General features: G+C 42.3%; 3 protein-coding genes across 6 annotated transcripts; all 3 read left to right on the plus strand.

The window, feature by feature from the left end:
• Positions 1 to 1,236: 1,236 nt before the first annotated feature.
• Positions 1,237 to 4,984, plus strand: kbtbd12 (kelch repeat and BTB (POZ) domain containing 12). Its single transcript, XM_080000191.1, has 6 exons — positions 1,237 to 1,390; positions 1,727 to 2,825; positions 2,921 to 3,191; positions 3,634 to 3,784; positions 4,155 to 4,352; positions 4,457 to 4,984. The coding sequence occupies exons 2-6, from the start codon at positions 1,756 to 1,758 to the stop codon at positions 4,624 to 4,626; spliced, it is 1,860 nt and encodes a 619-aa protein (XP_079856317.1). The 5' UTR covers positions 1,237 to 1,390; positions 1,727 to 1,755; the 3' UTR covers positions 4,627 to 4,984.
• A 3,813-nt stretch (positions 4,985 to 8,797) lies between these two features.
• crbn (cereblon) lies at positions 8,798 to 14,727 on the plus strand. 2 transcript variants are annotated; one of them, XM_080000267.1, is made up of 11 exons: positions 8,798 to 8,905; positions 9,168 to 9,298; positions 9,539 to 9,741; positions 9,933 to 10,082; positions 11,109 to 11,271; positions 11,741 to 11,803; positions 12,255 to 12,339; positions 12,477 to 12,592; positions 12,694 to 12,758; positions 13,042 to 13,173; positions 13,596 to 14,727. In XM_080000267.1, the coding sequence occupies exons 1-11, from the start codon at positions 8,833 to 8,835 to the stop codon at positions 13,777 to 13,779; spliced, it is 1,365 nt and encodes a 454-aa protein (XP_079856393.1). In that variant the 5' UTR covers positions 8,798 to 8,832; the 3' UTR covers positions 13,780 to 14,727. The 2 variants fall into 2 exon arrangements, with proteins under 2 accessions (XP_079856393.1, XP_079856394.1); XM_080000268.1 differs by having other exon boundaries at positions 9,936 to 10,082.
• Positions 14,728 to 18,585: 3,858 nt separating this feature from the next.
• Positions 18,586 to 23,649, plus strand: cUnh1orf159 (chromosome Un C1orf159 homolog). Of its 3 annotated transcripts, none has more exons than XM_080000864.1 (9): positions 18,586 to 18,730; positions 19,032 to 19,111; positions 19,787 to 19,871; positions 20,467 to 20,562; positions 20,663 to 20,719; positions 20,984 to 21,118; positions 21,295 to 21,320; positions 21,490 to 21,523; positions 21,733 to 23,649. In XM_080000864.1, exons 1-9 carry the CDS (start codon positions 18,643 to 18,645, stop codon positions 21,834 to 21,836), a joined length of 705 nt encoding a protein of 234 aa, XP_079856990.1. In that variant the 5' UTR covers positions 18,586 to 18,642; the 3' UTR covers positions 21,837 to 23,649. The 3 variants fall into 3 exon arrangements, with proteins under 3 accessions (XP_079856990.1, XP_079856992.1, XP_079856991.1); XM_080000865.1 differs by lacking the exon at positions 18,586 to 18,730 and adding an exon at positions 18,813 to 18,934; XM_080000866.1 differs by lacking the exon at positions 20,467 to 20,562.
• Positions 23,650 to 24,225: the final 576 nt, after the last annotated feature.

Consider the following 24,225-nt stretch of genomic DNA (forward strand, 5'->3'; position numbering starts at 1 on the left):
TCACAGGGCCACTGGAGGAAGAACACACACACACTCTTCCCTTTACTCGCCATTTGCTGACTACTGAGATCAATGCTATTTCCTTTATGTTTTTGCAATTCTTGGGATTTTGGCGGGGCCACTGGGCCAAGCCACATAAAGGTGTTTTGCTTCATGGATTATAATGGTATTAGTAATGTATTGGAGTTTCTAAACGGAATTGGATGGACTGGAAATGCATTTTCGTGTTGGTCAGGTTCCGACTGAAACTGCAGTCCTAAAATGCAAGAGGTTAGGCTATCAGACCTTTAGGGGGGAAATAATATCAACTTTGTATTTTTTGTAAATTTGAAGGAATAATGTACTTTTTTTTTTTCCTCGATCAAAACATAATTTTGCCACGGACACCTTGACAACCTCTGCTTGAGGATCATAAAAGTGCCTCCTTTGAGCTTAAGAAGGGGGAGTGGAAGCGCACACAGACATGCAAACGCAAAGTCAAAACTCAACTCGTTGGTACAGAAGGCTTGACAATCAGCCATTTGAATTTTGTTGACCGTAATGTTCTGGTGCGAGGCAACCTGGAAACTCCAAAATCACTTGAATCAGCGCTTCACAGCTGATGGATGGTCGGATATCTTTTCAGAATGTAGCAGCATTTAAAACAACTTAGATCTTGTGTTTAATTCTATTCGTTATAAACACGCAAGATGTGAGACTCATTATGTTTACTAAGTTCCCTTTATCTTACCACATCTTACCACATATGCTTGATACATATCAAGAGACGACCAATTAATTTTGATGCATATTTCTGTTGAATTCTTAAGCGACATTCTAAACCTGATTTGTTTGTTTTTTTGTTTATCTATTTTTTTCTCGGAATTGTCGTCTTAAGAATAGAATTGACTTGGTCGGTTTGGCTTTTGGAATCTGTAAACATATTGCTTACTGGACCTTTAGGTCTGTGTCGTCATGAAATCCAAATCCAAGCTTGGAGAAATGTGTCATATCAATCATGCCCTAGCTGCATGCATGTGACAGAGGCTACTAAACTGGCGCACAAAACGTTACTTTTGGCAAGCGAATCGTCGAAATATGAATTATGGTTAAAAAAAAAAAAGAAATGTTATTAATATGCAGCTGTTGCTGCTTATTAAAAAAAGAAATATCGTGCACTTCACCCGAGCACTTCTGACCCACTTGCTGCGAGAGCACAGTCTATTTTTGGGTTAGTTGCTCAGAGGGCCAGGGGAGTCAGGGGAGGGTAAACAGCTTTGTTTCGTGCCATTGCTTAGCTCTTCTTTTAAACAACATATGAAGCCTGATTCAAAGCATGACCGTATCCTGGCCTTCTTCAGCCAAAGATAGCAGCTGGATTCTCCTGAAATCGTCGGAGTTGATGACATTGGTAAGACTAAAATAAGGAAATGGCGAACACCACATGGTGAATAAATGTACTAACCTCTGTAAGTGTGCAAGTCTTGTGTTAGATTTGTTTTTATCATAAATGTATTGACTATTGAGGGCTACTGCCAAACAAAAAAAAACAAATAACATGTGATCACAGCAGATACTTGATCGATCACAGGCTAAATGAATTATCTGTCAAAATAATGCAACAAATGACTCGTTTAATATTTGCTGTTTGACATCAATCTCTAAAACAACATGATTTTTTTCTGGTTCAACCTCTTCACTATTTGATCCTTCAATCCTTACTTCCTGGCTCATCATCCAACATCAGTATCGTTGCAATTAAAAAGTGTGAAGAAAATGGATCTCAGAGCCAAACACGGCCAAGTGCTTCTAGACCAGTTGAAGAAGATGAGGGAGACTGAGAATCTTACAGACGTCGTACTCGTCGCTGAAGGCATCAGCTTCCCTTGCCACCGGGTCGTGCTGTCGGCTTTCAGCCCCTACTTCCGCGTGATGTTCACCTGCGGCCTGCGCGAGTGTAACAACAGGGAAATATTCCTGCACGACACCCCCGCAGACAGCCTGGCGCTGCTCCTCAACTACATATACACCTCGGATCTCCCGCTCAACAACGCCAACGTACAAGGGGTTTCGGTCGTCGCTTTTCTCCTGCAAATGGACGACGTCTTCACTCGCTGCCAGCTGCACATGACGGACAACATGGACGCCTCCAACTGCCTCGGCGTGTATTACTATGCCCGTGACCTTGGCGCAGAGGAACTGGCTGACCACGCTCAACGCTTCCTGCGGCAGCACTTTGTCCAGGTCTGCCAGGATGAGGAGGTCCTGGAGCTGGAGGCTCATCAGCTGGGGAAACTGCTGAGCTCGGATGATCTGAACGTGTTCAGAGAGGAAACTATCTTGGATGTGGTTCTGCGCTGGGTCAACAACCCTCTGGCGGATGGGGAGGGACGCAGCCGACATCTCCCAGAGCTCCTGAGGAAGGTCCGTCTGCCACTCGTTGACCCCGATTACCTGAGGGAAGCGATGAGGAGGAACGTGGCCCTGCTGAGCGATGCCGAGTGCTTGGAGATGCTGGACGAAGCGCTGCGGGTCACAGCGACGCACCCCGCGGCCGCACCGCGTAAACTCAAGTTGCGGTACGGCATGGAGACCACAGATCTGCTGCTTTGCATCGGTAACGACAGCGGTGGGATTAGGTCACGATACGGCAGCTATGCTGAGCGCAGCTTTTGCTTTGCCCCGAGCACAGGTCGCTCCTACTACATCACCTCACCTCGCTACGGAGAGGCTCTGGGGTACGTGTGTGCAGGCGTTGTAACTGAAGGAAATGACATTATAGTGGCAGGAGAGGCAGGAGTGCGCAAAATGGCTCGACAGAAGGATATGAAGGTGGAAATCTTCAGGTAAGTGCAAATTATTCTCACAAATCCTTGAATTATTCATAATGATGTTCACTTAAGCACAGGCATCCAGTTTTCTGCCTATATTACCTCGGCAGGTACAAAGTGGAGGCCCAGGGTAGCTGGGAGCACCTGACCTCAGCAGAATATCGTGACTCCTTTGCCCTAGGATCAGTGGGGGACACTCTGTACCTGCTGGGTGGCTTGATGAAGCTGAAGAACCAGTACCTCATCACTAACTGCGTCGAGCGCTGGTCTCTGCAGGGCGGGCCCTGGCGTAGTGCAGCTCCACTGCCGATGCCACTGGCCTATCACAGCGTGGTCGGCCTGAAAGATCGACTCTACGTTTTGGGTGGAAGGACACCGCAGGTACTGAAACAAATTATGAAACAAATATGTAGGTTTCCAAGGTAAACAATAATAGAATTACTTTAGAATCAGGTGCATCACACTTGTCAAGACATAGCTTACTTGTTAAATGAACCATGATTGTATCAGAGTAGCAGATGTTGCTCTTTTTAACAGCCTGTAGGCGTCCAGCAAACAATGTTTACCAAAAAAGGAAAAATATAATAATATCTATATATAATAATGTAAATAGACTGTAAAAATAGAAAAAAAAACAGACAAAAGCGGAGAGTTGTAATTCACTTTACACATTAAACAAGAATAACAAATCATTTAGATATTCAGTGTCAATTAGCAAATAAATATATAAAGTGGGATGTGTTGTGAATACTTTCTACTCAACCTGAGCCATGTTAGCGTGTGAACGCACCATCTGGTTCTTCATGCTTCCACAACCCTCTAGTCTTACAGAGTGGATGATGAACCTGACCGTCTGAGTAACCGCCTTCTGGAGTACGATGCAGACAGGAATAAGTGGACTGAACTAGGCCCCATGAAGTACTCCAAATACCGATGCAGCACGGCAGTACTCAATGGTGAAATTTATGTGATAGGTAAGGCTATGTTCACTCGTGAACTAAACGACAGAGGTGACAAAATTGCAGGTTCCGAAAGTAAAAATCCTACCATGTTTTCGCTCCAGCCAAATACTGATCCAGCTGGTTCCACTCAGTAGTTGGACCTCTGGGTTGATGCTAATTATTAATTCACATGGTTGACCGAGAATCCTGGAGTGGAATTTACCGTCTGAACATGGATTTTCCACCTCTGCTAAACAGTATACTAAAACCAGATGATTTTAGGCTTCAATGTGGATACAGTATTCATTTTTTCTTACTTTTTAAAAATATCTTTGCTTCACTTTCGTTGGTCTTTTTTGGGAGTATTTGTACTCATCCTCCCTCAAATGTATTCCACTGATAGGGGGAATTGGCTGTGAGGGAGTGGACCGTGGGCAATCCCGCCGATGTCTTGATACTGTCGAGATCTACAACCCAGATGGAGACTACTGGAGGGAAGGCCCCTCGCTGGCGTCCCCCCAGCTGTCCTTACGCACCAATGCCTCCAATGCAGGAGTGGTGGGAGGCAAGATTTATATCTGTGGCTACTACAAAGGAGCAGGTTGTAAAATATCCGAATATATCTACCCATACTGTATCATTTTGAGATGAATTCCGATTCGAAAATGAATAGTAATGCTAATTTTATTCCTTGGTAATCTTTAGATCGCCATGACGATATAACAAAGGATATTTTGGAGCTGGATCCCTGGCAGAACCGGTGGAGTGTGGTGGCTCGACGTGCACTGATGCATGATAATTATGATGTCTGCTTGGTAGCAAACCTCAATCCCCGGGGACTCATGTCCCCACCTGCAGACTTAGTGAGTCAGTGACTCTCCTGCCAAGTCAGATGAAAGTCTAATTTAAAGAAATCTCACAGCCGGCTTATGAAGTGATGCACTTACTGCGGGGCCAAAGGGTGCCTCCTTTTTCAAGCACAAAAATGAATGAGGGCGCAGCATGAAGTCAATAACCTGCACATTTTTTTTAGATAAAATAGGGAAAACAAAAGTCAGATTTGTAAATAGTTTGATGCTTCTTTTTTTATTTTATTTTTTATCAAACTGTAAAATAACTGAAGTTAAGTATTTACGAGGAACAGCATTTAGAAAAATTATGTCCTGGTAAATACTTAACAGACGTCACCTTTTACAAGAAATTATGGGGTAATAAAACAAAAACATTGTAACTGATCAGAGTAATCACAGTTTGTATGCACCCATTGTTCCAAGCACTAAAAGACAAGCACCTCATCGATATGAATAGAAATCTTCACAGCTCTAACTTGAGACATTTGACATATGGATGGATGGATACCTAATTATAATCATTTAAATATTTTTTTTCTGAAAGACAATTCCATTCCATTCATGTACTCAGAGGTTTGGTTTTTACCGATATGTTCTTTTCAAGGTCAGGCTCAGTGGGTATATAGATTAAAACCAATAATCAATTCCAATGTGAGTGTAATTGAACATCGTTGTCAATAGTAGAAAAACTCATCTAGAAAGCAGGAGGAAATCGGAAAATAGCCCTGGCTGCAGTTTTGAGTGCAATAGCAAAATTGAAAAATGTTTTCAAATGAACCATAACAGGATTTTCTTCTTTTCTAAGGGATAGCTGTAGACCATGTGTCTGCAGTTAAATTATTGTACAAGGTTACATGTGCACCTGGGGTGTCTCACAGGTTTGCAGGATTGTTTACAGTAGAAACTAAAGAACACATTGGTAGACTCAAGAATTGCCCTAACCCTCCTGCTTTCCAAGGGATGTCTGTTGCTGTCCTGAGACCAAGGGCTGATTAGGGCTTTGAAACATCCTCTGCATTCGTTGGATCTGGTGTGTCCAGGACGCTGTATCACATCATCTATTTTAGGACTGGTTCTAGTGTTTGGATTAAGAAACTCCTTCAGAGGTGATAAAAAAAATTTTGTTAAGTAATTAGCGAAGGGGCGGCTATTTTCATCGCAGATGGCAGCCTTACTTCCCTTCGCCTTAGTGTGACTTCTCAGAGCACATTTGCTTGGTTCTGAGTTAGATGGGCCCCTGGGCTCCTGTGAGGGCCCATTGTGCTGAGTGCATTGAACCTGGCACCATGGAAGTGGTTTGCCTTCAGGGCGGCTGCTTTGCAGGAAATTCGAAAATGGCTGCACCAGTCCTGGTAATGTCTGGATGGCACTGTCTGCTACTCCCCCAGATCTGCGAAGGAGCCTTGGACGTTTTGGGCCTTTTCAAGCACAACTCGCTCTCAGAGATGCCAGATTCTTCTGTAAGTCTCCAACATAGCAGCCTCATGCTGTGGTGGCCGAACGATTCTAGAACATATTTGCATAATGTGTTTGAATCTGGCTGGGTTTGAACATGCAGACTCTGTGTGGAGTATGCATGTTCTCCCCATGTTCATGTGGGTTTCCTCCGAGTGCTCCGGTTTTGGCCTGGCTGCTGGATGGTCCCGGCGGTGGATGCTGGGCGGAGCAGCTTGCTGCTGGGCGGAGCAGCATGCTGCAGGTGCTTACCCTTGGGGGTTGCAGCGGCTGCTTCTCCCCCGGTCCTCTGCTGGAGATCCTGGGTGCTGGTGCTGCCAGTCGGGAGTGGGCTGGTGCTGTGGCCGCCCCATGACCTGGTAGTGGTTCCAGTGTGACTTCGGCAGACCCTGCTGTGTCTCTTCCCTGCGCCGAGAGCCACACATTGAGTACCAGTGTGGCAGTCCCACCTGCGACACGCCAGCTGAATAGCTTTTCTACGGGCTTGCTGACACAGAGACACAGCAATGATGGTAAAAACGCACCAGTTTATTGGAGAGAGTGGCAAGATGTAACAAGCTGGGAGCAGATGGAATCTTGTCATGACAAAGGCTCTCCTTGTGTGTGTGTGGGGATGGGTGGTTTAACCTATGCTCGTTGATTGCTCTGACGAGCAACAGCCATACAGCCACCCCTGATCCTGGGCCCATTTAAGCAGACCCAAGACAGGTGTGGCTGCTTAAGCCACACCACCCCCACACCACAGGGTAAAATGCAGAGAACTAATTTCCCCCAGAGGGACTTATGAAGTATATATACACCGATTAGCCACAACTGAAAAAACAGCCCTAATAACCACTAATATTGTGTAGCTCCCCCTCGTGCTGCCAAAACAGCTCTGACCCGTCGATGTGTCCTGTGGTATCTGGCACCAAGACGTTAGTAGATCGTGATTCATCAGACCAGGCCACCTCCTTCCATTGCTCCATGGTCGAGTTCTGAATGTCACATGCCCATTGTAGGCTCTTTCGGCGGTGGACAGGGGTCAGCATGGACACTCTGACCGGTCTGCATCTATGCAGCCCCATTCACAGCAAGCTGTGATGCACTGTGTGTTCTGATACCTTTCTATCATAGCAGCATGAACTTTTTCACCAATTTTTTCTCCAGTAGCTCTTCCGTGGTATCGGACCAGACGGACTAGACGGACTAGACCTCACTCCCCAAGTGCATCATGAGCCTTGGGCGCCTATGACCCTGTCGTCGGTTCACCGGTTGTCCTTCATTGGACCACTTTTGGTAGATACTAACCACTGCGTTTGGTGAAAACCCCACAAGACCTGCTGTTTTGGAGATGCTCTGACCCAGTCGTCTAGTCATCACAATATGGTCATTGTCAAGTTGCTCAGATCCTTATATTTGCCCATTTTTAGTGCTTCCAACACATCAACTTCAAGAACTGACTGTTCACTTGCTGCCTAATACTGTATATCCCACCCCTCGACAGATGCCATTGGAACGAGATGAGCAATGTTATTCACTTCACCTGTCAGTGGTTTTAATGTTGTGGCTGATCGGCGTATACTGTGATACTTTACATTATTTTATTAGTATTAATCAGAACAAGTAATTGAAAATCCAGAGGGGAAATAAGTAAATCAGATATTATGCACCTCATGTACCTTTTCCTCTGTGTTTGTCAGATTCAGCCTCTGAGAGCTCGCTTCTTTCTGTCTGCAACCCCATCGTGAACGCTGGAAAGGTTTTTCTGTAACGTGATTGTGACTGCAGTCTGAATAAAAGGATAACAATAACACGGTTTACAACTTGACGCTTTTTTGTATTTAAATAATGCTCAAAAAGTCAAACATCATGAAGACGTTGCAAAAGAACGTAAACAAATGGACAATGGGTTTATCCCTGGCTACAGAGCACCATCCACAGGAGACGGGTGGTTAGGTGGTCCATACGTACATACAGTAATATGCATAACGGGATTAGAACAGGGCTAATGTATGATCAGAAACAACAGCCTTGGTCCCATCTATCCCAGAGTTAACTTACATTGACAGCACTGTCAAACAAAATATGTGTTTGTGTTGGCGTGTTGTCTCACCGCCTATTGTGATATAACCCTGGTGCGCAGAATTCATACCTCGTGCCAAATTCGTGTGAACGTGTTGTTTTTCATCTGCGTTCTTTCCATCTGTGTCTCTGCCGCTTCCCTACTCTCATAAACACGAGTAAAGAGAAAAACGGAGAGATGGGCGAATATGGCGGCCACCGAAAAAGAAAATAGACTGTGGGGTGATAACCCTCCTACGAGTGGGAAAGAATATAATAATGATAATCATCATCATCATCATAATAATGATCTATATATATATTATGATTATTACCATAATAATTATAATAATAATAATGGGGTGAAGAAAAATAAGAGATAGTATACTGTACTTGATTTATCCCCGATAGGATATTGCGGGGTTACAGCAGCTCACACCCAAAACAATAGGCAAGTAATACGAATAAAAACATGGAAAATTAATCACGGACAAAAAAATTAAATAACAAAAAAAAAAAATGGAAATGCACTTTAAAAAAAAATGTTCTCCGCAAGTTTGATCAATGGCGTTGGAGCAATTGATTTAATTTATCCCCCAATTGAGCAGCCAGTGAGAGCCCCGCTGGTGTATCCGAGTGCGGTTCCCCCGCGCTACCACAGGGGGGCGAGCGTCGGCGTTTTGCCGCGCGTTGAAGACGCAGAAGAAGCTGCGGGAGTGTAAACAGTAGAACATGGCGGAAGAGAGGGGCGGAGGTGACAACAACATTCACGACAACATGGGCAATCAGCTACAGCTCCTACCCGGTAACGCTCTCGTTTCGTTTCGGCTGAGGCGTCGCTTGCACGCTCGGTATTCGGTAGCAAAACAATGTCGTGCAAACTGCCGTCGCCCTGGCTGCGAACAGATAGTCCCTGTACGGTGATCACATTTCGTTTCGGCTTAACCAGCTGCCTAATGGAGAACTTCACCCGTGGTTGCGATAACCCGCCATCTTAAAATCCAGCTGTTGCTACATCGCGCGTACTGCATTGTATGTTGTGTTTTACAAACGAAATGCTGTTCCAGAAAATGAGGAGGAGGAGGAGGAGGAAGAGGAGGAGGAGGAGGATGACATGGAGACTGAAGACCGGGATAGCGAGGAGGCAGAAAAGCCCAATATCATCAACTTTGACCCCAGTCTTCCAACGTCCCATGCTGTGGGTGATGACACTGAATCTCCCAAATTCTAGTATTGAGGGGAAACCTTCTGCATTTGCCTCACACAGACACCTAGAAATGCAAAATGTCCTCTTGTCAGCAAAACAAAATGGAGTTTTCCAACAAATGATTCATGGATTATTGCAGTTTTTACCATCTCTGAACAGACAGAGTAACCTAACATTGCATTTGCCGCTGGTCTTCTTGGGTGTGTCCGTCACTGTCCCACCCGGCAACAGTACCTGGGTTTAGACATGGAGGAGTTTCACGGGCGCACCGTCTACGATGACAACAGCGTTCAGACGATCCCGGTGCTGTCGGGTACGGATGTGATGCTGGTCCCGGGGCAGACGCTCCCCCTGCAGCTCTTCAGGCCACAGGAGGTCAGCATGATGCGCAGCGTCATCCAGAGAGACCGCACCTTCGCTCTGCTGGCAGACAGGTACCAGCCCCGGGAGAGACTGCAATGGTTATATTTGAATGTGGAATATTCCATGACTTTTATGTTAGAAATACACTTGGGATTCAGAACTTTTGTGGTTTTATTAAATCCCTAAATCTGTAATAATTAAGCAACTTTTTATTTTAACCGTATGAATATAGTTTTTGTTTTATCTGATATCTTTCTTGCAGCAGCAGGGGCAATGCAGAGCCCCAGTTTGGAACAACAGCCGAAATCTATGCTTACCGGGAGGAGCAGGAATCCAGCATTGAGACGGTCAAGGTCAAAGCTGTAGGGAGACAAAGATTTAAGGTCCACGAGATAAGAACCCAGGCAGATGGGTAAGCAGAAGAATGAACCAAGGATTGAAGGTTAATTCTTGCCACAACCTTTCAGTGTTGGTAATTGAACTAGAGCTGTATGTTCTGTAGGGTACTCCAGGATGCAATTTTGAGATTTTTACTCTTTTTGAATGGAACTCAATCAGTCATTGTAATACATTTTGAATTGAGCAGAACTTTTCAAACACAAAAAAAGCAGACGAAAGACCCATGCTTTGTGTCATGGTCTGTGCAGGGCCCCAGAGCCAATTATTCAGCATTTTGCCGATAGTTTACCAACCTCCCACTGTGCAACTTGTACCAAAGCCTGCAAAGTGGCAGAGTTCAGCTTTCTTCGTTTAATTTTATCACTGTATCATCATGAATGCATGTTGCATCAAGTATACTGATAACAGTGTTAAGGGATATATTCTGGGGGTTTTTTTGTTTAGTTTTTTGTCAAATTCTTTTTTTCATTTTTTTAATACACTGCCTACTTACTTTAAAGTTGTTTAAAAGCAAGATACTCCCAAATATGAATCTAGTAAAGAGAAACTATAATGGATCCTGTCAAGTCAAGTCACACTTTATTTGTACAGCCCCTTCTCATTGACATGGATAATCCATTGTGCAAGACAAAAAAGGAAATTAAATGAAGAAAGTAAACATTAATGGTAATAAAATATATTCCAATAATTAAAAAAAACAATGAAGGGGAACAAGTTAATTAAAAGCCTGGGAGAATAGGTGAGTTTTCAGTCTAATTGTGAAACGGGTCAGATTGGGGCAGACCTAAGGTCATAAGGATCTTCACCACTTCCATCCTAGAAAGTAAAACACTTTCCATACAGAGGTTTGTTTTGTATGTAAAGCAGACATAGCAGAACTTCTAGAAAGTGTCAGGGTCATTTAGCCAGCAGTCATTTATCTGACAGCCGATGATGGCCCAAGCCCTACTCTAGGTTTAACTCTAAAACAACAATTTTGGACTATTTTCTTATGACCTATGCTTTTCCTGTTTTTTTTTTTCCTTTTCTTCACTTCCAGCATCAGACAGGCCAAGATACAGATTCTTCCAGAGTGCATCCTTCTAGCTCCCCTCACTGCAGTGCAGCCAACATCCCTCTTCAGGCTGCACATGCATCCCTCATCCAGATCGTCGAAACTGAGCTGCAAACAGGTCCAGTGCTGGTGGGATACCTACCGCCAGGTCAGACACACACACACACACACACACACACACACACACACACACACACACAAACTAATTGCACACACATTAATTGTGCATTAAATAACTCTGTAATACCAATTACCCTCTACAGTGGTCCTCCCTCCCTTAAATTTATATTTGTTGAGCGCAAGTAGTTTTAAATATGGTTCATTTATCTATTGCATTGTATGCTTTTTAGTTGTAAGTTTGCCAAGTTTCAAAAGATTTTTACTTGCCAATACATATAAAGAAATGTATAGTTTGGTCGGTAACCTTCTTTTGGTGAAGTGCTCTATGGTGTGAAGCATTTTTTTGATGTAGTGGTAGAGAAAAGAGGAGGAAAAGGCCAATATGGAAAGCCTTGTCTTCTGAAAGCAAACCTGGCAACCAAGTGTTAGTATTACATGAAACATTAAAGTGTCTGTTGCTTGTGCTTCACATGTGATGCGTCGGTGCTCCACTGCAGAGGAAGTTTCACTGTGCCAGTGTGACGCCATGGCCGCCATGGGTCTATGCACTCTACGACTCTGTGAGTACTTGAAGCTGTGTGAACTGCTGCTATCCCTATTTATAAAATAATAATGACACCTAATGATAATCACCATTAGTTGTATGGTACCTTTCATACATGACATGAAAAGGCCATCGGATAGTGACAATAAAAGCAAAGCAGGTAAGCAAAATGCATTTAAAAAGTAGAATAATAAAATAATTTAAATAATGAAACAAATTAAAAACAGGGTAAGAATAAGCGTTCCTCAGCAAATTATTTTCTTATTTTAATTGAGTCTTGGATTTTAAATGATAACTTTTCTTACCTGCATTGTCTTTCTTCCTACTTATTGTTTATTTCTCATCTACATCCTAGAATTGCCTCGACATGCGTACACATAAACATTCACCATGGGTTTCTTTACACTTTTGGCCAAAGATCAATCCTCAAAAAACAAACAAATTACAAAAAAGGCCTTATCTTGCAGGAGTCACTTATGACCAGAGTGAAAAATCAGCTTCATGAGTGGGGTGAGAATATGAAGGATGACTCTCTGCCAACTAATGCCGTAGGTCAGCCTCTGCTTAAATTATTCTAGACTGATTACAAACGCATACACGTCTCCTTTTTTGTGCCACGTTGCTTCCTTCCTCTCTTCCTGCTCTCATTGCCCTTTCCTTCCATCGCTCTGTTTACTGTTTCCTGGCAGACTTCTCCTACAGAGTGGCGGCGTGTTTGCCTATAGACGATGCTCTACGGCTCCAGCTCCTTAAGATTGGCAGTGCCAACCAGAGGCTTCGCTGTGAGCTGGACATCATGGACCGGGTAACGCCGAGCTTTGCTTAACAACCTCCTCACTCACCCCACAACATGCTGAACCAGGCACGACCTTTATCATGCTCACTCTCATCATCTCACCTCCTCAGTGCACTTCGCTGTGTTGCAAACAATGCAGTGATACAGAAATCACCACTAAGAATGAGATCTTCAGGTAGGAAATCACTATTTGCTAAAGGCTGATTGACATAGTGATCCACCAATTCTTGCTCGGCAAACTGTTGCTTTTTTAACCCGTAAAACTCAGTGTGCTGTTCATTAGGTGCTTAAATATTTATATTTTATGCACTAAGAGCTGTAACCATGTCTAAAATAACCAATAAAAAGTACAAGTCTACCATATCTGCCTCATGGCTATGAGAATGAAAGCAAATGTGGTAAATGTGTTTTGTTTTTTTGCCTGTTAATGACTGTTGTTTGCCTTTCTCTTGTTGCAGCTTGTCCCTTTATGGCCCTATGGCTGCATATGTCAACCCTCACGGGTATGTCCATGAAACGTTGACCGTCTACAAAGCGAGCAACCTCAACCTTTTTGGCCGGCCATCCACAAAACACAGCTGGTTTCCAGGGTAACTACACATTTCTCACAGTAGAATAATTGACACATACTGTACATCTACATTTGGCCTTCCAATAGTTTTCCATTCCTTGCATTGCTTTATAAAAGCAAATAATTCAAAATAAACACCGGTGTGGAGGTTTTTCCTTTTTTTTGGTCTTGGATCAGCCTGTTCTGATCATGCCGGAAGGCTGACATTCTGCCAAAGCATATCGGCCAAACATTTAATTATGGAACATTAAAACTGAAGGCCTTCAGAGTAGTGTCACTCTGTCATAAGCTGATAGAGTGAAGATAGGATTTGTCTACAATTTTATTTCTGTGTGGAAATAAAAATATAAAAAAAAATTTTGCTCCGGTCACAACAATGAATTCACCAAACCATTTATTTCTCTATTTTGCAAAGCTGTTTGAATGTGTCCTTGTCTGCAGTTATGCCTGGACAATTGCACAGTGCCGGACCTGCGAGTCTCACATGGGTTGGAAGTTCACAGCTACTAAGAAGGACTTGTCGCCACCTTGTTTCTGGGGTCTGACCCGCTCGACCATGCTTCCCCGTATGCCCCAGGTTGAGGGGGAGGAAGGTGGGGAGGGCTCCTGCCGCCTCTGCCTGTGACACTGGATTATTATGGTTTCCCTGTTCACAAACCTGGGGTCGTCAATCATTCCCTGGTTGGGGTTCTTTTTGTCATCCATTCAACTTATAGCCTGACACCTGTGGCTGCAATTCCATCATACTACTGGAGGTCATACATGGCGCTCTAACAGCAAATGAGAACAAATTAAATGTGGTGGTTCTGTATGTAGAAACCCCAGTGGATTAAGAAATTATGCATTAGAACAAGCGGCTACAGCGAGATAGAAAGTGAGAGGTTAAAAAGATAATTTAACAACATATGCATATAACAATAGCATGCTATTTGTGAATATACCTCCTATCGCTGCCTGTAAAGCTGTTCACATGGTGTTTGAAGATACACAATGCTTACTGCATAGCCATGTAATCGCCCTACTCCTTTCCACTGTTTAATGGAGACTGTGACTCGATGTGGACTTGTGCTTCAGGATCAGAACCTGCTGAAACTATTGTTAAAACAAATCCTATGTTAGAAATCCACTTGGGATTCAGAACTTTTGTGATTTTATTAAATCTGTAAATCTGTAAGAATGAAGCAACTTTTTTTTTTTTCCCCCCACAATCAACAATTTGCCATGGACACTTAGACAACCTCTGCTTGAGGATCATAAATGTGCCTCTTTGGGCTCTTGAAGGTGGAGTTGAAACGCAAACGCAAAGTTAGATTATGTGAAGCCGCCGATAAACTCCACTCATTGGGGCTGAAGGGTTGCCAGTTCAGTCAGCTGAATTTTGTTGATGTTAATGTTATGGTGCGAGGCAATGCAGTTCATACCTGGCAACCCCATAATCACTTCAAGCAGCGCTTCAAAGCTGATAAGCACTGTACCCAACGGAGGGAAAGTCCAATTTAAAAAAAGATACTTTATTGTTGTTATATTTCCAGGAATTGTCATCTCAAGAATAAAATGTAGTGTGTCCAGTTTGGGTTTTGGAATCTGAATATATTGCTTACTGGATGTCTTCTGAATCTGAACGCAAGTTTGGAGGAATGTGTCATGTCAGTCATGCTGAATCAAGTGAGACATGCTGCCTTTGACCATTTGTCAAAACATGAGTTTTTATTTTTATTTTATTTTTTAAGTTACATATTTGCATCTATCGTTGCTTATTAATCACACACGCACTTATGACCCACCCACTGTGAGGGAATCCAGTTTTCTGCCTACAGTACATTGCCTCGGCAAGTAAAAAGTGGAGGCCCAGGGTAGCTGGGAGCATCCGACCTCAGCCGAATATCGTGACTACTTTGCAGACAATACTTACAAAAAAAATCCAAGTAATGTAAGTACGCCATTAATTTTTTTTTTTTTGAAAAATCCAGGTTCATAAAGTAAAAGTCCATGTTTTCACTTCACCCATGCATGGATCCAGCTGGTTTCACTCAGTAGTTTGAGCTCTGGGTTGTAGTAATTGGCAAATGGACGGTTGACTGAGAACTGTCTGAACCTGGATTTTCCACCTTTGCTAAGCAGTGTACCGAAAACAAATGAGCTCTAATGCAACACATTTGACACATAACTGCTGCCTAAGCATACCCAATGGTAGATTATTCTCCTTGTAATTTTTAAGCATCACACTCAATTCAGGAGTTTAAACTACCTTATTACTAGTCTAAAACAAAACACAAGTCAAAGTAATCCCTGTTACCAAATTTTACTTTGTTCCTAGAAGTTACTAGTACTCGTGTCGTCATGTATCAGAATTCAAACAACTGCCATAACCCTCCACTCCAACTCGGCGACTTCTGTAGAGCAGCTTCAGCTCCTGCAGCACATGGAGAGCTGTTGCTGTCCAGAGACCAAGGGCTGATTGGTGCTTTGAAAGATCCTCTGCCTTTGGATTTATGTCTGGGACTCTGTATCACAGAATCTATTTTAGGCTTGGTTGGAGTGTTTGGATTAAGCTCCCTTAGAGGTGACGAAGGATTTGTTTTTAAGCAATTAGCAGAAGGGCGCCTGTTTTCATTGCAGATGGCAGCCTTACTTCTCTGCGGCGGCATCAGTGGTCTTCGTCTTCTCCTACTGTGGCCTCTCAGAGCAGATTTGCTTGGTTCTGCGTTGGACTGGCCCCGGGGCTCCTGTGAGGGCCCATTGGGCTGAGTGCATTCAATCTGGCACTGCGGAAGCGGTTCGCCTTCAGGGCAGCTGCTTTGCAGGGCATTAGAAAATGGCTGCACCAGTCCTGGCGAGGTCTGGATGGCACTGTCTGCTACTTCCCCGGATCTGCGTTTGGCTGATTGATGACAGGCTAAGGTGTCAAGTAGGTTTCGGGCCTCTTCAAGCATAACTCGTTCTCTTTCCTGTTCCTGCCTCAGAGCTGCCAGATTATTCTGTAAGTCTTGAACGTGGGAGCCAAGTGCAGTGTTGGCCAATCGATTCTAGAACATATGTTATCAGCATGAATCAGACCAAGTCATTGAAAACACACAGGGACAATTTTGTAATTAAGATGCTGCGCACCTCAAGTAAATTTTCCTCAATTTTTGTCAGCATCTGCTTCTGAGAGCGCACTTCTTTCAGCGTTAACTCAAACTGCTGTGCAAGCTCATCCCGAATACTGGAAATACTTTTCTGCACTGTGATACAAGAATAAAAGGATAAAAACATGGTTCACCTCTTGATATTAATGTTAATATCACGCATAGACATTGCAAATTAATGGAAACAAATATCACTGACTTTAGAGCACCATCTACAGGAGATGTGTTGTCAAAAGATTTTATATTTTGTTAAAGTGAACTTACATGTTGCAAAATTGTCAAATCCCTCCAAGATTGTTTTGCACACAGAAGTGTTTTTATCAGTGCCAACAATCAACTGTTGAATCTGGAAGACAGAAAAGCTATCTTCCTTAAACATTCAACACTCCTTAAACAATTATAAAAAAAATAATAATTGGAGCAATGTGATAGAGAACCCAGGCCAATGAATGCAATAACTTCACTTACACTACTGAGTGTTTCTCGAAAATGTAAGAATTCCTTTGCTAATGCATCACTGTCAAAGCAAACAAGTCATGGTGAGTCTCTGTTCACGAGTATACAATTAAAATGTCCGTTTTCAAAAACAAAATGGTAACCTGTCACTTTTTTCTTTCGCCTTTTTCTTGTCTTCTTCAAACTTGTCGAGTACACCCATAACCTTCAGCGAACTGTTCGTCCTTTCACCGCCAATCAGGAAAGGCTTGGTGTGGTAGTTACTTGAAATCTTTTGCTCACTTCCCTAAACAATGTCAACGGGTTAAATGGTCAGTGCGAACCTTTTACATTCAGTATTGTACATTGAATTTAAGCATCTATTGTTGAACAAATGACGCAATTTAATATGTATATATAAATAATATCAAACAAATAGCATACAATGATGGTGAACCAGTGACGATGCGGTGGTTATGGACGTAGATAATATCACATAACATAGATGTTTACACGCAGTACCTCTTGGGAGCTTTGCTGAGATGCTCGGGCGGGAAAGCTCATCTCCTGAGAGACGCTCTGGGAGTTCTCAGGCCAAAATTGGGACCCAAACGCAAACTGTGAATCCGTTAAACTTGAGTGGCCGCTGGTAGCCGTATTGATGGTCTGCTTTGCTTTGCTTTAAGTCAATCAAAATATATAGAAATAAAAGTACAATCAATAATCAAAGCACAACATATTTCACTCTATGTAAATGCTGGAAGACAAACGCAAGGTATCAAAGAGTTAAAATGAATGCCTTTTTAGATTGAGCCTTTTTAAAACCCATTTGAGACACAAATCGTGTCTCAAGTATTGAACGGTAGGTTTGGGGTTTTAGGACATCAGAAGTGTTGACTCTGATGCAGAGGAACTTGGACACATTTCCCCCAAAAAAAGAAATATTTTGATAGACAAAAATCAGACGTCAAGGCTGAACCGAGGACCTGCTGAATTCAAAACAGGACCTTTTAACAAATAACACAAATACAACTTTTACGGCGATCCAGTGGCTCTCGAGCCTTCGGCTATGCGCTCAAGACTTTTTAAGGGTGTCGCATGTCAGCTTTCGCTAGGTTTTACGTTGAATCGCCTCCAGGGTTCCACCTGCTCCCGTGTGGCATGCTCAGGATCTCCTTGATGTTCCACACGTTTGGATTCATGGCGGCAAGACCCCTGTTTGAATTCAAATAAGCACCCACGTTAGCGAGCGTCACAATTGAGCCACGAACCGAGAACCGCGACGCCCCCCCGTGGCTGGAACATCTGGAACCTTTTTTTTTTTTTTTTAAAGGTCACGGAAGCAGGGCCGCCCCGGTGCAAGCAGTGAAATATGGGGTTTTTTTTTGGACATTCTCATTGATTCACCTTCACTCCGACGGCATCTCCTCCAAAGGGAACGACGCCACGTGACCCATCGAGTCTCCCGCCTCTTCCAAATTGTTTTTGAGCGACAGAATTCTGTGCGAAATGGGGTTTTTTTGGAAGAAAAATAAATAAATAAATAAACCCGAATCCTTCCTCCCAATTATTCAACGTCCACCCCGAGAGCTCGCTCTTCTGCGGAGACCTATCAACATGTTTGTTATGATTTAGCGGAGCCTTTTTTCCCGGTTTGTGCCGGAAGCAAAGCTTCGGGGGAGCGCGGCGCCACCCCGTGGTGCGAAGGAGTCATAGCAAGCCACTTATCCTGCAGGCGGAGCTCCGCCCCCCCCCCCCCCCGCGTCGATTCCATAGCTTCAATCTCATTGCGCGCACAATGCAAACGTGTGGGAGGGCTTCGCCTTCTCATGTCGACGCCCCTGGTATTAGTGTTGAGATATGAAACTGCTGCTGTAAATGCAAACACCGACGTGCTCCGAAAAAAAAAAAAAAAAAAGGTTTAAATGGCGTGGGCGCCGTTTACTTTGAAAAACCGAACGGAAACGCTCCCGTTTCTCCTTCCTGTGCAGTCGACCGGGTTGTGTTTTGCTGGTGAGTGTGTTGTGCTCCCCGAGGCCTACCTGTCGTACCGCTGGCGTTCTACATGTACATTTAACTTTCGCATACGTAGTAAATCAACCTCGCCAGTATGTTCCATATATGTCGTGAGGTTTGGACAACGACTTGTGTTTAAGTCAGAAGCGAGTCTGAGCTGGGCTAGCTGCATTTCTGCTGCAGCCGCGACGACACTGACAGGTGCTGGGGTAGAGGTAGACTGCTGCGTTCAGCTACTGTCGAAATGTCGGTGATTTATCCTCCCGTCTCATTTCAATCGTCTTTTATCTTATAAAAGGTTCGACCATGGCGCTGTCATTCCTGGTGTTTTTGGCTGCGACTGTGATTCTAATCAGACCTGAGACACCCGTAACTAAGGTATGGAATTGTTTTTCCACTTGTCCCAGGCTGCTCATTCGACGTTGTTGTTCCTGTTGTTATTGCTCGGACTTTGGTTTTTCAATCTCCGAGCTGAAAGTATCTGAAAACACGACAGTGCGCCGACACCTGCTCGGGGTCTCGCCGGACTCTCGCTGTCGTTCGAGTACGATCAATACGATCCATATCGATCTACATTTACCGAACCCGGGAAACTATAAACTGTCTCCGAAGTTGTCTTCTTCACCGCAGCGTGTTCCAAGAACCTCTGCGGGAACCGACCCCTTTCTTTTGCGTCCGCACTGCATGATTCGGGAACGATCGTGATTGTTAAAACACGTTCTTGAGGTGACGTTTGAACTCAACAACACAAGAGGACCATCCAGTGACATAAGTGCACGGCGATTGGTCAAACACACGAGCATGAGAAATACTTGTGGAAAAACACGTGAAAAATTCATATAAAATAACGTGTCTATATGTGTTTATTCAGACACAATTTCTTTCAAAAACGTTAAATGTAAAGGCACTTAAAGGCTGATCACGGCATTGCGGAAATTCAGAGAATTGTACCGAACACGACTAAACTGGACCCTGTGTATCGCTGCCCGCAGCTATATTTATTATTATTACTTCTTAGTATTATAAATGTGTGCATTTCCTTTATGTCCACAGGCCCTGCGCCAGAACTCAGTTGAGTGCTGTGGAGAGAAACAAAGAGTGAACAGTTCCTGTTCAAATGACACTCATTGTGAACCAGGTGAATTGAAGATCAAATCCCTCTATGAAACACTAAAAAAACGTTTCAGATTTGGCCTTCCGTAAATGAATCAGTTATGCATAAATAACAGTATTCATCTGAGTTCTATAGGGGTGTCACTGATGGGTTTAGGCAATGTGATCAGCTAAATGACAAATTAGAAAACGTATCTGTAAAGTGAGTTTTATAGCTATGATTTTTAATTACAGGGAGGTAAGTCTTTTGAGTGATTTTTGGGTGTGTATTGTCAAATTATCACAACTTCCCCTGTATGCCATTAGTAAAGGTGCTTTATAATTAAGAAATGTCATATGAGTGGGGGGAACTGCTATGCTATATACAAGCATGGCTGTGATTTGGTTCTTGGGCCCAAGAATGCTGCCAAGATGCTGCAGAGCTACATTTTTAGTGATTTTAAACTACACTTATTGTATTACTCTGTAAAGTCAGTTACAGTAACTTGGGTCACACACATGAGACTATTCCTATCTGAATGGACTGTGAACATTTTGGAAGAGCACTGGTACCAAATCGTGACAAAATGTAGATTTTATTTATAACAATTCCATTTATCTTTTGACGCCTCTTTTTTTAGGGTGCTATCTGAGTGTCCTTGAGAACACCAATACAGTTTGCATATATTGTGACCCAGCGGCTGTGGATTTAGGAAATTTAACAGCCTGCAGTTACAGTAAGCAATGTACATTTAGTGTCATCAAATGCATTTGGCCAGATAGAAAATTGCATATAACGTTATGTTTTTGTGTTGTCTTGTTTTGTACTCTCACTAGACTACACTGTGGAACGAAAAAATCGTACAACAGTAACTACTGTCGTTCCTAAGATTGGTAAGAGAGTGAGTGTGTGTGTGTGAGTGTGTGTGTGTGTGTGTGTGTATGTGTATGTGTATGTGTGTGTGTGTGTGTGATGTAAAATGTTGTGCTAATTATTAATAAAACCGGACATAGACATTGTATAGATACTTAGGAATTATTATTATTAGGAGAAACCTCATCATGTCATATTGAAAAGATTGTCACTCTTTTTCTTCAAAGTACAATACGGTGTTATTGTAACGTTGCTTTGCTGGTGTCCGATGTGTGTCCAAACAGGAGGACCCGGCGTGGCAGCCTCTCTCCTTCTAGGAACTCTGTTGATCAGCCTGTTCCTCATTCTCTCCGTCGCCTCCTTCTTCTACCTCAAACGCTCCAACCGCCTGCCGCGTGTCTTCTACCGCCGCAACAAGGGTAAGATGGCTGCCCGTAAAACCTAACTTCTGTTATCACATCTGTTCTCTGAGACAACTTTCCCCATCTTATCAGAATGCACAGGACAAAAAAAACATTGTTATTTAGTCGTATGCTTCAGTAATATAATTGATCAATGTATTTTTAATGTAAAGACATTTTCTTTGTGTTTTCAGCTTTCATATTCCAGCCAAGTGAGACAGTAAGTTGTTTGTTGTGCGTTGAACTACTAATTGGGTGAAGCATTACAAACCTGAGTAATATACCTCTATAAGGGAGGCAGTGTTTCTTAGTTACTCACTACTCAGTATAGGATCATGGTTAAACACATTCATGAATTCTACAATGATTTTTATTTTTATTTTTTATAGGCGGTCATGATACCTTCATCTTCATCATCTTCAGGTAAGAGTTATGCCCCCTTCACCCTTGTAGGCTTGTGGAACAGTTAACATTATATCAAGCCGTTAAAATTCTGACAGTCACTTATGTCATAAGTTATTCTACTCTAATGTAACAATAGACAAACAAAGGGCTTACATTCACAAGAAAATGATCTACATTTGATGTTTTTACCATTATGATGGGGTTATTTTTATTATTTTAATCTAAAGTGAGGAAGCCAAGATACGTCAGGAGGGAGCGTCCATCTGCCGCGTCCACACTGGACACGGCCACGATACCCACTACAGCCACCACCAAAGTCTTTAATGTGTAGGTGAGTGGGTGGAAGAAAGTAGTCAGGAAGAAAGCCTCAGGATTTGAGTTCAGGGTTTGTTTGTTTGTTTGTTTGTTTTTTGTTTTTTTTTGTTTGTTTGTTTTTTTGGGGTTCATTTGGTTTTTAATGTGGATCCTCAGTTTGTTTCCACAAGCTAGGTTTATTCTGATGTAGTTGGTGTAATCTAATTATATTTCTACATTATTAATGCTGCTGTCAATTTTTATATATTGAAACTATGAAATATTTGAAACCAGGGGTTATATAATCAAACTCTTGAAAAGAATAATCAAGCCAAATATACAGATCAAACAATCCAACTCTTAAAAAAACTAAAAAAAACAACCTCTTAAACGAAGCCACTGCTGATAGGGAGTTTATATTTCTACCCCTACGTGCAGAACTGTTATGATGGAGGGGGCCTTTGTCTGTCTTGTCTTAAAATCAAAAAAATTGTATGTGTCTTTGGGCAGGTATACTGTGTCCATTTAAAAGCTGCTTTCAGGTATGAACACATGGTAACGCCAAACTTCTTTGCTTGTGTCCCCATCCTTGTTAATCATGTAAAGAAACCAATCTCCACCTATCTAGCTGGTTTTTTTGGGGGGGGGGGGGGATTGCACTCAATTATGTATACTGTTATTTTTTGTAAGAATTTGTTTACACAAGTTAGTTATGATCTATGAATTTTACTATTTTTTTTATCAGGGCAAAAGAATACATTTAATGGCTTAATAGAGGTATTAACATGTATTTGGGTGGACTTGGAAGTTTTAAGTAATTTAACATGGTTTTGGATTCCAATAATGGAGATGATTGATAATTTACCTAGTTTCTGTTTGTTTTGTTTTTTATTTGTTTTCGTATTTAGTTTTAGTCTTTTTCTAGTTGCCATATTTAAGCACTTTCGAACACTACCAAGCTGAATGTTTTATAAGTCATCTTCTCAACAAAGCCTACCCTCTATTTGCCATCATAGTGAGTCATACGCTTATTGCATATCTTAACACAGTGTCTCTGTAAAAGCTTCTTTAATGAAAAGGGTTAACTTTATGTTGCAGTGTGTGTAAGCGATTCAATTGTAGGCTTTAACAAAAATCCCACTGAGGCCATTAATATAATCTAGATACAATATCTCTCAAAACATAAAGACATGTACAAATGCACTTTATCAGACTAAGCATATATAGGTTAACATTGAACTTGAACCGTAAAGAAATAAGTCCGGACAACTGATGTTGCGTTCTTTGCTTCTTTTTTTTTTTTTTATACAATGTGATTAGAAAGATATCTTCCTTTTTAGATTTTAAGTTATTTTAGTAATGCAAAACTACTTGATTAGTTCACTGTTATCTTTGCCAAATGTTGTCCAAGGAAAAACACTCCATACTTATTACTGTGCCAAACTGTCAGGTTCTACCTGGAAAAGTTAAGAAAGTGACTTTTATCTGCTATCTGCGTGATAAACGAATGGCTATTTGAACTACATTGTGTGGCCTTTACCTGATATAAAATAAGGCTGGTTACCCTGCTGGACCGTGAAAGTTTATTGCATATATCTTCACAACACTAAAGTTTGGCAACTTATTTCCAGCTATCTTATTTGTACAGGAATTTGAAGTTCGGGTTTTTCTGAAAGATGAAGTGATTGTAACATTTCTGTTGTTCCAAGATATTTACTTTTTGCTTTATATAATAGCTGTTGTACAGCCATCCATAATATTAAACACATGCGTATAGTTTTATATGGATGTTTTTGTAATAAATGGTCACATGAAGTATGTTCTGGAGATGGTATATGTTTATAGAAATAAAGCACCTTTCCCATGATAACTGTTGTTAGTGTTTGTATGTGTATATACATATTGACAAAAGTATTTGGTCTAACTAAATACCATATTTCACTTTTAAAATTACAGAAAATTTTTTCATTCAGAAATTGTCAGGAAAATGGAATAACTCCACACTATACTGCCTTGCAAAAAATACCACACTTTCTTTATCCCCTGTTAATATCTCAGAACATAAACAGCAGAATGATGTTGCTTTAATGGTCTCATCTGTCCACAGAACATCCCCCCAGATGGATTTCGGCTTGTTTCCGTTGTGTTTTGGGGAACTCCAGCCAGGCTTCCTTGTCTCTTTCTCAGCAGCAGAGTTCTTCTTGGTCTCCTTTTACTGAGTTTGTGCTGGATGGTGTGAGTTGAAACTCTTCTACATTGTGTCTGGAGTTCAACTTGAATATGTTATGCAGCTGTCCCGGGTTCTTTCTCCACCAATCTAACAATCCTTCCCTGCAGTTTGATCAACTTCTTTCTTGTGACCACGACCAGGGAGGTTGGCTACGGTACCATGAGGCTTAAACTTCTTGATAGCAGGGGAAGGACTG

This window comes from Zeus faber (genome assembly GCF_960531495.2).
Source record: "Zeus faber genome assembly, chromosome: 5".
Classification (NCBI taxonomy): domain Eukaryota; kingdom Metazoa; phylum Chordata; class Actinopteri; order Zeiformes; family Zeidae; genus Zeus; species Zeus faber.